The 15,301-nt window shown below is 36.7% G+C and overlaps 1 protein-coding gene across 1 annotated transcript; it reads right to left on the bottom strand.

Annotated features, from left to right (window-relative positions):
* Window positions 1-13,169: 13,169 nt before the first annotated feature.
* On the bottom strand, window positions 13,170-14,434 carry LOC130966058 (protein FAR1-RELATED SEQUENCE 5-like). The gene is made up of 3 exons (XM_057890817.1): window positions 14,360-14,434; window positions 13,279-14,003; window positions 13,170-13,194 (listed from the first exon to the last, which is right to left on the bottom strand). Exons 1-3 carry the CDS (start codon window positions 14,432-14,434, stop codon window positions 13,170-13,172), a joined length of 825 nt encoding a protein of 274 aa, XP_057746800.1.
* Between the last annotated feature and the right edge of the window lie 867 nt (window positions 14,435-15,301).

Raw genomic sequence — 15,301 nt, 5'->3', positions numbered from 1 at the left:
CAACTCAAATTTTTTCAAACTTTCCTCTTTTTACCCATAATCTTCTACATAAATGCACTTCAACCTTTCATCATTCACTTTCAAATCTTCACAAATCAAAACCATTCTTCAAATCTATTTCAAAATAATCTCAAATCTTCTTCAAAAACTCACCCTTTTCTCAAATTTTTTCAAAATCTTTTCAAATTTCCTTTCAAATCTCTCTTTTGTTTTCGAAATTCTCCTCCCCCCACTCTATAAATGAACGTTCCTCACCCCTCCTTCCTCACACCATTCGAATTTCCTCTCTCTCTCTCTCTCTCTTCTCTTCTTTCTTTTCTTTTTGCTTGAGGACAAGCAAAACCTCTAAGTTTGGTGTGCTTTTCCGTGATCACTAAGCTAAGATCTATCAAGATCATGGCTCCCAAGGGAAAACAAACCAACTCAAGAGGAAAGAAAGAGACTAATCCAAAGAATCTTTGGAATGAAGAGAAGTTCTTAACCAAAGAACATGAAGACCATTATCACAAAATAATGGGTCTGAGGTCAGTGATCCCGGAAGTTAAATTTGATCTGAAAGAAGATGAATATCCGGAGATCCAAGAACAAATTCGAAACAGAGGTTGGGAAGTTCTGACCAATCCTGAGACAAAGGTTGGAAGGAACATGGTTCAGGAATTCTACTCAAATCTGTGGCTAACAGATAAGCAAAGAATGACTGGAACCGCTTACCATACCCACAGAACCATGGTCAGAGGGAAAGTTATGTACTTCCATCTGGACAAAATAAGAGAAATCTTCAATTTACCTCAACTACAAGATGATCCTGATTCCTTCAATAGGAGGATGGTGAGAGTAGATAAAGGGTTGGATCAAGTTCTAGAGGACATCTGCCTCCCTGGGACTAAGTGGATAACCAATTCAAAGGGTGTCCCAAACCAACTCAAGAGGGGAGACCTCAAGCCAATTGCAAGAGGTTGGCTAGACTTTATTGGGCGTTCCATATTGCCCACTAGCAACCGTTCTGAGGTCACCATCAAGAGCAGTGATGATTCACTGCATTATGCTTGGAAAAGAAGTGGAGGTTCATCATGTGATTGCTTGTGAGATCTACACCATTGCAAATAAGAATTCCACTGAGGCCAAACTGGCTTACCCAAGCTTGATTTCCTTGCTCTGTAAAGAGGCTGGGGTGAAGATGGGAGTAGATGAGTTCATACCATTGAACACCCAATCACCAAGAAGTCAATGGAAGGACAAGTGCAAGACAACTCCATCAAGAGGAGGGCGCAGGAATTCCTCCTGAATTCCCAAGAATTGACTACTGGTCCAGCCTAGAAGCATCTATTAACAAGCTGCAAGAGACTATGGAGCAACTGAAGGAAGAACAGCAGAATCAGAATTGCATGCTCTGCAAATTGCTGAAGGAACAAGAGAAGCAGGGGCGTGAAATACAAGAGATGAAACGCCAAAAGCTCTCCTCTCAAGCTGAGGGAGCATCCACTTCTCAAAATCAAGGTTGTTGAGTCCTAACTCTGTGAAAACCTCTATCATTAGGAGCCTCTGTTTTTCGTTTTTTTTATTTTCCTTTATTTTGTTTTTATTTTTCGTTTTTCTAGTCTCATTCTATATCTATTTTTGAGTCTTGTTTTTAATTCATAATTAATAAAATTAAAGTTATGCATTAAAGTTATGAATGTCCTATGAATCCATCACCTCTCTTAAAAGAAAAAATGCTTTAATCACAAAAGAACAAGAAGTACAGGATTTCGAAATTTATCTCTGAAACTAGTTGAATTAGTTTGATGTGGTGACAATACTTTTTGTTTTCTGAATGAATGCTTGAACAGTGCATATGTCTCTTGAATTTGTTGTTTTTAAGAATGTTAAATTTGTTGGCTCTTGAAAGAATGAGGAGAAAGAGAACTGTTATTGAGGATCTGAAAAATCATCAAATTGATTCTTGAAGCAAGAAAAAGCAGTGAATACAAAAAAAAAATTTCGAAAAAAAAAGAGAAAAGAAATAGAGTTGTGATCCAAGGCAATAAGAGTGTGCTTAAGAACCCTGGACACCTCTAATTGGGGACTTTAGCAAAGCTGAGTCATAATCTGAAAAGGTTCACCCAATTATGTGTCTGTGGCATGTATGTATCCGGTGGTAATACTGGAAGACAGAGTGCTTTGGGCCACAGCCAAGACTCATACATAAGCTATGTTCAAGAATCATTATACTTAACTAGGAGAATCAATAACATTATCTGAGTTCTGAGTTCTCATGGATGCCAATCATTCTGAACTTCAAAGGATAGAGTGAGATGCCAAAACTGTTCGGAGGCAAAAAGCTACTAGTCCCGCTCATCTAATTGGAACTATGTTTCTTTGATATTTTGGAGTCTATAGTATATTCTCTTCTTTTTATCCTATTTTGATTTTCAGTTGCTTGGGGACAAGCAACAATTTAAGTTTGGTGTTGTGATGAGCGGATAATTTGTACACTTTTTGGCATTGTTTTTAGTATGTTTTTAGTATCTTTTAGTTAGTTTTTAGTATATTTTTATTAGTTTTTAATTAAAATTCACTTTTCTGGACTTTACTATGAGTTTGTGTGTTTTTCTGTGATTTCAGGTATTTTCTGGCTGAAATTGAGGGATCTGAGCAAAAATCTGATCCAGAGACTCAAAAGGACTGCAGATGCTGTTGGATTCTGACCTCCCTGCACTCGAAGTAGATTTTCTGGAGCTACAGAAGTCCAATTGGCGCGCTCTCAATGGCATTGGAAAGTAGACATCCAGGGCTTTCCATCAATATATAATAGTCCATACTTTGCCCAAGATTTGATGGTCCAAACCTGCGTAGCAAACCGGCCTCAGAAATTCCAGCGTTAAACGCCGGAACTGGCATAAAACTTGGAGTTAAACGCCCAAACTGGCATGAGAACTGGCGTTTAACTCCAGAAAACGTCTCTACACATAAAAGCTTCAATGCTCAGCCCAAGCACACACCAAGTGGGCCCGGAAGTGGATTTTTCTGTCATTTACTCATTCCTGTAAACCTTAGGATACTAGTTTACTACTTATAGGACCTTTTGACTTTGTAATCCGTACCGGATGACCTCATAACATTTTTGTACACGTTTCTTTCCACAGTATGAGTCTCTAAACCCCATGGTTGGGGGTGAGGAGCTCTGCTGTGTCTTGATGGATTAATGCAATTACTACTGTTTCTCATTCAATCATGCTTGCTTCCATTCTAAGATAATACTTGTTCTTAATCCGGATGAATGTGATGATCAGTGACAATCATCATCATTCTCAACTATGAACATGTGCCTGACAACCACCTCTGTTCTACCTTAGATTAAGTAGTTATCTCTTGGATTCTTTTATCGAAATCTTCGTGGTATAAGCTAGACTGATGGCGGCATTCAAGAGAATCCGGAAGGTCTAAACCTTGTCTGTGGTATTCTGAGTAGGATTCAATGACTGAATGACTGTGACGTGCTTCAATCTCCTGAAGGCGGGGCGTTAGTGACAGACGCCAAAGAATCACTGGATTCTACTCCGGTCTGATTGAGAACCGACATATGGAATGCCGTGCCGTGACAGGGCATTAGGAATCGTTCCAATGAGAGGATGGGAGGTAGCCACTGACAACGGTAAAACCCTACATACAGCTTGCCATGGAAGGAGACTTGCGTGTTTGATGAAGAAGACAGTAGGAAAGCAGAGATTCAGAAGATGGAGCATCTCCAAACCTCAACCTATTCTCCATTACTGCAAAACAAGTAACCATTTCATGTTCTTTTACTTTTTACAATCAATCCTGATAATTTCTGATATCCTGACTAAGATTTACAAGATAACCATAGCTTGATTCAAGCCGACAATCTCCGTGGGATCGACCCTTGCTCACGCAAGGTATTACTTGGACGACCCAGTGCACTTGCTGGTTAGTTGTGCGGGATTGCAAAAGTGTTATTGCAATTTCGTGCACCAGTTACCTCCCATTCCACGTTAGTGGCCACGTTAATTAGATTAACGTGACTGCTAAGTGGTTCCTCCTTGCTTCCTTTGGTCCTGAAATCAAGAAATAGAGTGCATCAAAGTTCTAGTCTAAGTCATGGGTGATGCAACATACAATTTGTCACTAAATTCATGCAAAATCCTCATGAAATCATGTAAAATGCACAATGTATACTTGAATCAAGGTGTAAGTGAATATCTACCCAAAACTAGCTTATTTCCTAAGGAAATGCATGAAACTACCCTAAAAATAGAAAAGAAAAGGTCAGTAAAACTGGCCAAGATGCCCTTGCATCAGATCCCAAGGAGATTGTTGGTATGAAGCAAGCTATGGTCATCTTGTAAATCTCAGTCAGGCAGATTCAAATGGTTATAGATGATTTATGAATAAAGCATAAAATAAGGATAGAGATACTTATGTAATTCATTGGTGAGAATTTCAGATAAGCGTAAGGAGATGCTTTGTCCCTTCCGTCTCTCTGCTTTCCTACTGTCTTCATCCAATCCTTCTTACTCCTTTCCATGGCAAGCTATATGTTGGGCATCAACGTTGTCAGTGGCTACAGTCCCGTCCTCTAAGTGAAAATGTTCAATGCGCTCTGTCACAGCACGGCTAATCATCTGTCGGTTCTCAATCAGGTTGGAATAGAATCCAGTGATTCTTTTGCGTCTGTCACTAACGCCCAGCCTTCAGGAGTTTGAAGCTCGTCACAATCATTCAATCCTTGAATCCTACTCAGAATACCACAGATAAGGTTTAGACCTTCCGGATTCTCTTGAATGCCGCCATCAATTCTAGCTTATACCACAAAAATTCCGATTAAAGGATCCAAGAGATATCCACTCAATCTAAGGTAGAACGGAGGTGGTTGTCAGGCACACGTTCATAGGTGAGAATGATGATGAGTGTCACAGATCATCACATTCATCAAGTTGAGGAACAGGTGATATCTTAGAACAAGAACAAGCTGAATTGAATAGAAGAACAATAGTAATTGCATTAATACTCGAGGTACAGCAGAGCTCCACACCTTAATCTATGGTGTGTAGAAACTCCACCGTTGAAAATACAAAAGAACAAGGTCTAGGCATTGCCGAATGGCCAGCCCCCAAAACTTGATCAAAAGATTCAAAGATCTAAAGATGATCAAAGATCCAAAGATGAAAATACAATAGCAAAAGGTCCTATTTGTAGAGAACTAGTAGCCTAGGGTTTACATAAATGAGTAAATGACATAAAAATCTACTTCCGGGCCCACTTGGTGTGTGCTTGGGCTGAGCATTGAAGCTTTCATGTGTAGAGACTTTTCTTGGAGTTAAACGCCAGCTTTTGTGCCAGTTTGGGCGTTTAACTCCCATTCTTGTGCCAGTTCCGGCGTTTAACGCCGGGCAGTTTTGAGCTGATTTGGAACGCCGGTTTGGGCCATCAAATCTCGGGCAAAGTATAGATTATTATATATTGCTGAAAAGCCCTGGATGTCTACTTTCCAACGCAGTTGAGAGCGTGCCAATTGGGCTTCTGTAGCTCCAAAAAATCCACTTTGAGTGCAGAGAGGTCAGAATCCAACAGCATTTGCAGTCCTTTTCAGCCTCTGAATCAGATTTTTGCTCAGGTCCCTCAATTTCAGCCAGAAAATACCTGAAATCACAGAAAAACACACAAACTCATAGTAAAGTCCAGAAAAGTGAATTTTAACTAAAAACTAATAAAAATATAATAAAAACTAACTAAAACATACTAAAAATAATGCCAAAAAACGTATAAATTATCCGCTCATCAGTCACAGTATAGAGATTCCTTGAGGTGTCAGAGGAAAAGAAAAATAGAAGGAGGAGGTAGAAGAATTCGAACTTATCAAGAAAGATGGAGTTCGAATTATGCATTGAGGAGTAGTGTTAGTCCATAAATATAAGGATGTGAGAAGGGGGAAAAATTTTTCGAAAATTAAAAAGGTTTTAAAAATATTTTGAAAAAATACTAATTGATTTTCAAAAACTAAGAGTGAAAAAGAAATCAAGTGATTTTTGAAAAAGATTTTGAAATTAGAAATTAAAAAGATATGATTGAAAACTATTTTGAAAAAGATGTGATTGAGAAGATAGGATTTGAAAAATAATTTAAAAAATATTTGATTTTGAAAATTAATGACTTGGCTAACAAGGAAAGATATGATTCAAACATTAAACCTTTCTCAACAGAAAAGGCAACATACTTGAAATTTTGAATCAAATCATTAATTGTTAGCAAGTATTTTTGAAAATGGAAAGAAATTGTTTTTGAAAACATATGATTGAAAAGATATGATTTGAAAAAGATTTGATTTTGAAAAGATTTTGAAAACTTGAAAAAAAATTTGAGTTAAAGACAAAATCTTCCCTCTTGTGCCATCCTAGCATTAAACGCCCAGAACGGTATCCATTCTGGCGTTTAACGCCCAAAACACTACCCTTTTGGGCGTTAAACGCCCAGCCAGGCACCCTGGCTGGCGTTTAAACGCCAGTTTTCCTTCTTTACTGGGCGTTTTGAACGCCCAGCTTTTTCTGTGTAATTCCTCTGCTGTATGTTCTGAATCTTTAATTCTCTATATTATTGACTTGAAAAGACACAAATTAAAATTTTTTTTTTGGACTTTTAATAATGAGGAAAAATCAAAATGAAACTAAGATCAAATAAACAATGCGTGCAAGACACCAAACTTAGAAGTTTGTATACTACTGACACTAACAAAATGTGAATGCATATGAGAAACAACAAAACACTCAAGACAAGAGAATTTAAAGATCAGAGTAAGAAAATCATCAAGAACAACTTGAAGATTAATGAAGACACATGAATGAATTCGAAAAATGCAAGAAGAACAGAAATATGCAATTGACACCATACTTAAAATTAGACACTAGACTCAACAAGAAACATACAATTATTTTTTGGTTTTTACGATTTTGTAATTTTTTTTGGATTTTTCGAAAATTATGTGGTGAAGAAAATAAAGATATCAAATTTCTTAATGAGAATTCCAAGAATCATGCAATGTTAGTCTAAAGCTTCAGTCTAAAGAAATTAGACATGGCTAGCCAAGCTTCAGCAGGACATTGCATTCAAGAGCTAAATTGATGAGAATCAATCAACTTTGGTGATGATAAGAACATCACCTTGAAACACTAGAATTCATTCTTAAGAACTCTAAAAAATTCCTAATCTAAGCAAAAAGATGAACCGTCAGTTGTCCAAACTCGAAAACAATCCTCGGCAACGGCGCCAAAAACTTGGTGCACAAAATTGTGATCTCTACTTTTCACAACTCAAACAATCCCCGGTAATGGCTCCAAAAACTTGGTGCTCAATACCATGGTCTAAACATAATTTCACAACTTCGCATAACTAACCAGCAAGTGCACTGGGTCGTCCAAGTAATAAACCTTAAGCGAGTAAGGGTCGATCCCACGGAGATTGTTGGTATGAAGCAAGCTATGGTCATCTTGTAAATCTCAGTCAGGCGGATTCAAATTGTTATGGAGGATTAATGATTAAAAGATAAATAAAACATAAGATAAAGATAGAGATACTTATGTAATTCATTGGTGAGAATTTCAGATAAGCGTATGGAGATGCTTTGTCCCTTTCGTCTCTTTGCTTTCCTACTGTCTTCATCCAATCCTTCTTACTCCTTTCCATGGCAAGCTGTATGTTGGGCATCACCGTTGTCAGTGGCTACAGTCCTGTCCTCTCAGTGAAAATGTTCAACGGGCTCTGTCACAGCACGGCTAATCATCTGTCGGTTCTCAATCAGGTTGGAATAGAATCCATTGATTCTTTTGCGTCTGTCACTAACGCCCAGCCTTCAGGAGTTTAAAGCTCGTCACATTCATTCAATCATTGAACCCTACTCAGAATACCACAGACAAGGTTTAGACCTTCCGGATTCTCTTGAATGCCGCCATCAATTCTAACTTATACCACGAAGATTCTGATTAAGGAATCCAAGAGATAAACATTCAAGCCTTGTTTGCTTGTAGAACGGGAGTGGTTGTCAGGCACGCGTTCATAAGTGAGAATGATGATGAGCGTCACATAATCATCACATTCATCATGTTCTTGGGTGCGAATGAATATCTTAGAACAAGAATAAGCTGAATTGAATAGAAGAACAATAGTAATTGCATTAATACTTGAGGTACAGCAGAGCTCCACACCTTAATCTATGGTGTGTAGAAACTCCACCGTTGAAAATACATAAGAACAAGGTCTAGGCATTGCCGAATGGCCAGCCCCCATAACTTGATCAAAAGATTCAAAGATCTAAAGATGATCAAAGATCCAAAGATGAAAATACAATAGCAAAAGGTCCTATTTGTAGAGAACTAGTAGCCTAGGGTTTACATAAATGAGTAAATGACATAAAAATCCACTTTCGGCCCCACTTGGTGTGTGCTTGGGCTGAGCATTGAAGCTTTCATGTGTAGAGACTTTTCTTGGAGTTAAACGCCAGCTTTTGTGCCAGTTTGGGCGTTTAACTCCCATTCTTGTGCCAGTTCCGGCGTTTAACGCCGGGCAGTTTTGAGCTGATTTGGAACACCGGTTTGGGCCATCAAATCTCGGGCAAAGTATGGATTATTATACATTTCTGGAAAGCCCAGGATGTCTACTTTCCAACGCAGTTGAGAGCGCGCCAATTGGGCTTTAGTAGCTCCAGAAAATCCACTTTGAGTGCAGAGAGGTCAGAATCCAACAGCATCTGCAGTCCTTTTCAGCCTCTGAATCAGATTTTTGCTCAGGTCCCTCAATTTCAGCCAGAAAATACCTGAAATCACAGAAAAACACACAAACTCATAGTAAAGTCCAGAAAAGTGAATTTTAACTAAAAACTAATAAAAATATAATAAAAACTAACTAAAACATACTAAAAATAATGCCAAAAAACGTATAAATTATCCGCTCATCAGTCACAGTATAGAGATTCCTTGAGGTGTCAGAGGAAAAGAAAAATAGAAGGAGGAGGTAGAAGAATTCGAACTTATCAAGAAAGATGGAGTTCGAATTGTGCATTGAGGAGTAGTATTAGTCCATAAATAGAAGGATGTGAGAAGGGGGAAAAATTTTCGAAAATTAAAAAGGTTTTAAAAATATTTTGAAAAAATACTAATTGATTTTCAAAAACTAAGAGTGAAAAAGAAATCAAGTGATTTTTGAAAAAGATTTTGAAATTAGAAATTAAAAAGATATGATTGAAAACTATTTTGAAAAAGATGTGATTGAGAAGATATGATTTGAAAAACAATTTAAAAAAGATTTGATTTTGAAAATTAATGACTTGGCTAACAAGGAAAGATATGATTCAAACATTAAACCTTTCTCAACAGAAAAGGCAACATACTTGAAATTTTGAATCAAATCATTAATTGTTAGCAAGTATTTTTAAAAATGGAAAGAAATTGTTTTTGAAAACATATGATTGAAAAGATATGATTTGAAAAAGATTTGATTTTGAAAAGATTTTGAAAACTTGAAAAAAAATTTGAGTTAAAAACAAAGTCTTCCCTCTTGTGCCATCCTAGCATTAAATGCCCATAACGGTATCCATTCTGGCGTTTAACGCCCAAAACACTACCCTTTTGTGCGTTAAACGCCCAGCCATACACCCTGGCTGGCGTTTAAAGTCCAGTTTTCCTTCTTTACTGGGCGTTTTGAACGCCCAGCTTTTTCTGTGTAATTCCTCTGCTGTATGTTCTGAATCTTTAATTCTCTATATTATTGACTTGAAAAGACACAAATTAAAAATTTTTTTTGGACTTTTAATAATGAGAAAAAATCAAAATGAAACTAAGATCAAATAAACAATGCGTGCAAGACACCAAACTTAGAAGTTTGTATACTACTGACACTAACAAAATGTGAATGCATATGAGAAACAACAAAACACTCAAGACAAGAGAATTTAAAGATCAGAGTAAGAAAATCATCAAGAACAACTTGAAGATTAATGAAGACACATGAATGAATTCGAAAAATGCAAGAAGAACAGAAATATGCAATTGACACCATACTTAAAATTAGACACTAGACTCAACAAGAAACATACAATTATTTTTTGGTTTTTATGATTTTGTAATTTTTGTTTGGATTTTTCGAAAATTATGTGGAGAAGAAAATAAAGATATCAAAATTCTTAATGAGAATTCCAAGAATCATGCAATGTTAGTCTAAAGCTTCAGTCTAAAGAAATTAGACATGGCTAGCCAAACTTCAGCAGGACATTGCATTCAAGAGCTAAATTGATGAGAATCAATCAACTTTGGTGATGATAAGAACATCACCTTGAAACACTAGAATTCATTCTTAAGAACTCTGAAAAATACCTAATCTAAGCAACAAGATGAACCGTCAGTTGTCCAAACTCGAAAACAATCCTCGGCAACGGCGCCAAAAACTTGGTGCACGAAATTGTAATCTCTACTTTTCACAACTCAAACAATCCCCGGTAATGGCTCCAAAAACTTGGTGCTCAATACCATGGTCTAAACATAATTTCACAACTTCGCACAACTAACCAGCAAGTGCACTGGGTCGTCCAAGTAATAAACCTTACGCGAGTAAGGGTCGATCCCACGGAGATTGTTGGTATGAAGCAAGCTATGGTCATCTTGTAAATCTCAGTCAGGCGGATTCAAATTGTTATGGAGGATTAATGATTAAAAGATAAATAAAACATAAGATAAACATAGAGATACTTATGTAATTCATTGGTGAGAATTTCAGATAAGCGTATGGAGATGCTTTGTCCCTTCCGTCTTTCTGCTTTCCTACTATCTTCATCCAATCCTTCTTACTCCTTTCCATGGCAAGCTGTATGTTGGGCATCACCGTTGTCAGTGGCTACAGTCCCGTCCTCTCAGTAAAAATGTTCAACGCGCTCTGTCACAGCACGACTAATCATCTGTCGGTTCTCAATCAGGTTGGAATAGAATCCATTGATTCTTTTGCGTCTGTCACTAACGCCCAGCCTTCAGGAGTTTAAAGCTCGTCACATTCATTCAATCATTAAACCCTACTCAGAATACCACAGACAAGGTTTAGACCTTCCGGATTCTCTTGAATGCCGCCATCAATTCTAGCTTATACCACGAAGATTCTGATTAAGGAATCCAAGAGATAAACATTCAAGCCTTGTTTGCTTGTAGAACTGGAGTGGTTGTCTGGCACGCGTTCATAAGTGAGAATGATGATGAGCGTCACATAATCATCACATTCATCATGTTCTTGGGTGCGAATGAATATCTTAGAACAAGAATAAGCTGAATTGAATAGAAGAACAATAGTAATTGCATTAATACTCGAGGTACAGCAGAGCTCCACACCTTAATCTATGGTGTGTAGAAACTCCACCGATGAAAATACATAAGAACAACGTCTAGGCATTGCCGTGAAGCCAGCCCCCATAATCTAAGAACTAGACGTACAAAGATGATCCTAAGATCTAAAGTGATCAAAAGATTTCAAATACAATAGCAAAAGGTCCTATTTGTAGAGAACTAGTAGCCTAGGGTTTACAGAAATGAGTAAATGACATAAAAATCCACTTCCGGGCCCACTTGGTGTGTACTTGGGCTGAGCATTGAAGCTTTCATGTGTAGAGACTTTTCTTGGAGTTAAACGCCAGCTTTTGTGCCAGTTTGGGCGTTTAACTCCCATTCTTGTGCGATTTTCGGTGTTTAATGCTGGGTAGTTTTGAGCTGATTTGAAACGCTGGTTTGGGCCATCAAATCTCGAGAAAAGTATGGACTATTATGCATTGCTGGAAAGCCCAGGATGTCTACTTTCCAACGCAGTTAAGAGCGCGCCAATTGAGCTTCTGTAGCTCCAGAGAATCCACTTCGAGTGCAGGGAGGTCAGAATCCAACAGCATCTGCAGTCCTTTTCAGCCTCTGAATCAGATTTTTGCTCAGGTCCCTCAATTTCAGCCAGAAAATACCTGAAATCATAGAAAAACACACAAACTCATAGTAAAGTCCAGAAAAGTGAATTTTAACTAAAAACTAATAAAAATGTAATAAAAACTAACTAAAACATATTAAAAACATACTAAAAACAATGCTAAAAAGCATATAAATTATCCGCTCATCACTGCCCCAACGCCAGGCGACGCGAACGCGTGACCTTGTAGGAACGCAACCCGCGCGGCCGCGTGAGCCATGCGGCCGCGTCACTATTCTGCGACCTGTACGGACCAGAAAGCGCTGGATGTGACTTCTGGGCTGTTTCTGACCCAGTTTTCGGCCTAGAGAACACAGATTAGAGGCTATAAAGTGGGAGAATGCATCCATTCATAATTATGCTATTCATAATTCTCTTTTTATTATTTTAGATGTAGTTTTTAGTGAGAGAGGTTCTCTCCTCTCTCTTAGGATTAGGATTTAGGAGTTCTCTTAGTTTTAAGAGTGACTCTCAATCCCAATTTCTTTATTTTTATTTATCCCAATTTATTTTATGAACTCTTCCATGTTACAGATTACTCTTTTAAATTAATGTTATTTGAGATATTTCAGTTTATGATTGCTTTATTCATGAATGCTTTTTATTTAATTTAGATAGTTTCCCTTTTTGGCTTTGGTTAAATAATTGGTGACTCTAGAGTTATCAAACTCATTGTTGATTGAAAATTGGATTTCTTCATTTCATTAATTCATATTTCAATAACTCTAGCCTTTTCCAAGGAAAGACTAGGACCTGAGGAATCAGAATTAATTCATCCACTTAACTTACCTTCATAGTCAGAGGTTAACAAGGTGGGAGAAGAATCCAATTCTCATCACAACTGATCAGGATAACCAGGATAGGACTTCCAGTTCTTACACCTTGCCAAGAGTTTATTTTACAGTCATTCATTTACTTTTATTGCTTTGAAAATATACATGTGCCCATTGCCCAACTAACCTTTTACCTTAATCCAAAACCCCAAACACACTTTTTCATAACCAATAATAAGAACATACCTCCCTGCAATTCCTTGAGAAGACAACCCGAGGTTTAAATACTCGGTTAACAATTTTTAAAGGGGTTTGTTACTTGTGACAGCCAAAACGTTTGCACGAAGGGATTTCTGTTAGTTTGGAAGCTGTATCTACAACGCGAATATTTTTAATAATTCTTTACTAGCAAAAATCTCAACGTCAAGAACCTAAAACCAAATTGTACCTGCATAAATAACAAGCACACAGTAGTGAACCGAAATATATACACTCACATAACATCAAAAATATATTTGAAAGAACCGAATACCTGTTTGTGTTATAGATGGTGTCAAATGAAACCATGTTTCCGAAATAATCAAATGCACCCCTGCTTCTTGCATCAGCCCAGAATGCATGTTTAATGCAGTGATTGCTTTCAAGGTTAAGCTCAAAGAAAAAATTTTGGTTCTTCTCTTTCATTCTTACTAGGTACTTTCCAAATTCTTTGGCATCGTCTTCTTCAGAAATATTCTGTACTTCCCTTGTGAAGTAATTCCTGATGTCTTTTTCTATAAAACCTAGTTCACGGTGGCTGCCAGCTGTTGCCACAAATGATTGGTAAGTTTTACTCGGTCTGATTCCGGCTTCCTCGTGGGTTTCAATGGTGCGACGCACGAACATGCTAAGCTCCCTGTGTTGTTTGAGCATCTCAGCCTGGTCTGGACAACAAAGATGTGAGTAATTCAAAACAACTTTGGAAATTGTCCAAAGACCAACATCTTTCATTATGTGTACATAAATTCTGGGAGGACAATTTAACCCAGCTGAAGGGTTTGTCTTCAAAGTTGGAGATATCTTTGATTTCCACCCCCCCTCTCTTGTGCATACAATTAGTTGATTCTTAATCTTGTCTCCGTCCCGAGTCGTGTTCCTTATTTTGGTAGAAAAACCGGCAAGTTTGGAATAATATTTGTAGAACTTTCCAGCTTCTTCTAATGTCTTGAAAATCATTCCCACCTTTGGGACAAATTTTTCATCCACAACACAGCTGGTCTACACGGTGAATCGAAATCTTAATTATGGTGAACCCAAATCTTAATTGCGGTGAAATAATTATATAGTGCTTAGGGAACAAAACAGAATATATTCGTCTAATGTTTTTTTAGACTCCTTTCTGCATACCAAACCGAACACATGCACATGATGAATCAACTCTTTAGTACTTACCGAACCGAAAAGTTATTCACATTTACTCACAGTTACTCACACTCACAGTTACTCACAGTTACATATTATCAATTCAATTTAATTCAATTCAGATATAGATCACCTCAGTCCATTCAATTCACTTCAAATAAAATTAGCAATTTCATTCCATTGAATTCGATTCAAAATTCAATAATCCATACCTCATCAAATTGATGCATTTCGGAAGCATTATCCAAATCGCACTCATTCAACTGATTTAAAGTTGATTCATTCATTGTTTCAATTCAGAAGTACAGATCGAAGAAGAAAACGAAGAAGAAGATGAACGACGAAGCTAATTACATTGAAGTCAATCCTGATCCATAATGCAGAGAAGAAAAACGCGAATAGAGGAGAACAACAAATTTAATTAGGTTGAAGAAGAAGAAGGAGAATAGGAAGAAGAAGAAGAATAACAAGAAGAAGAACGCAAAAAAGGTTTACGTTATAGAAAAAGATTTACATTGAGAAAGGTTGATCACGCAAAATAAGGATTACGTTATATACGTTATATGAGGCGCGTGTAAAACAAACAAGTGTGTGGGTAAGAAAAAATGCGTGAAGTGAAAGGTACTTAGATACCATCTATATAATTTTTACATGGATGTTGAGCTTTTTTGTATAAAAAAATATAAAAAAGTATGTTAATAATATTAATTGATAGTGACATAATAGAGAAGATTTAAATTTTACCTTGTAAGTTATTTGTTTGAGCTCATAAGAAGCATACAAAAATTTATAAATAATTTTCAATCAAAATAAAAAGTTATATAAGTATCTAAATATTACTTATTACTCTCCTAAAATTATATTTTACACATAAATCAGTATAAAAACTAATTTTTTATTAAAGTAAAAGTTATGTATTTCTAAAACATATCAATCACTCTATTAGAAGTATATTTTGTAACAAAAATCATAAAACAAAATATTTGGTCAAAATATGAATTTTTGTAACATATCTATCGCTTTCCTAAAAAAATACTTTGACAATTTTTTTTTAGATTTTGGTACAAAATATAATTTTCAGAGTAATGGATATAGGATCGGATTTATAAGTTTTTGTTTTAATAAAAATATTATTTATATTGATTTTAATATAT

This window comes from Arachis stenosperma, chromosome 3, assembly GCF_014773155.1.
Source record: "Arachis stenosperma cultivar V10309 chromosome 3, arast.V10309.gnm1.PFL2, whole genome shotgun sequence".
Classification (NCBI taxonomy): Eukaryota; Viridiplantae; Streptophyta; class Magnoliopsida; order Fabales; family Fabaceae; genus Arachis; species Arachis stenosperma.
Note: the sequence above shows the minus strand (reverse complement) of the source record. Positions and strands in the feature narration are given on the sequence as shown.

Bases quoted from the DNA above. Each gene is read 5' to 3' on its own strand.
- LOC130966058 (XM_057890817.1), bottom strand. From the start codon at position 14,434: ATGAATGAATCAACTTTAAATCAGTTGAATGAGTGCGATTTGGATAAT. The intron at 14,004-14,359 runs GTATGGATTATT...TTCACCGTGTAG, and splicing joins AAATGCATCAATTTGATGAG to ACCAGCTGTGTTGTGGATGA. The intron at 13,195-13,278 runs GTATTCGGTTCT...TTATTTATGCAG, and splicing joins ACCATCTATAACACAAACAG to GTACAATTTGGTTTTAGGTT.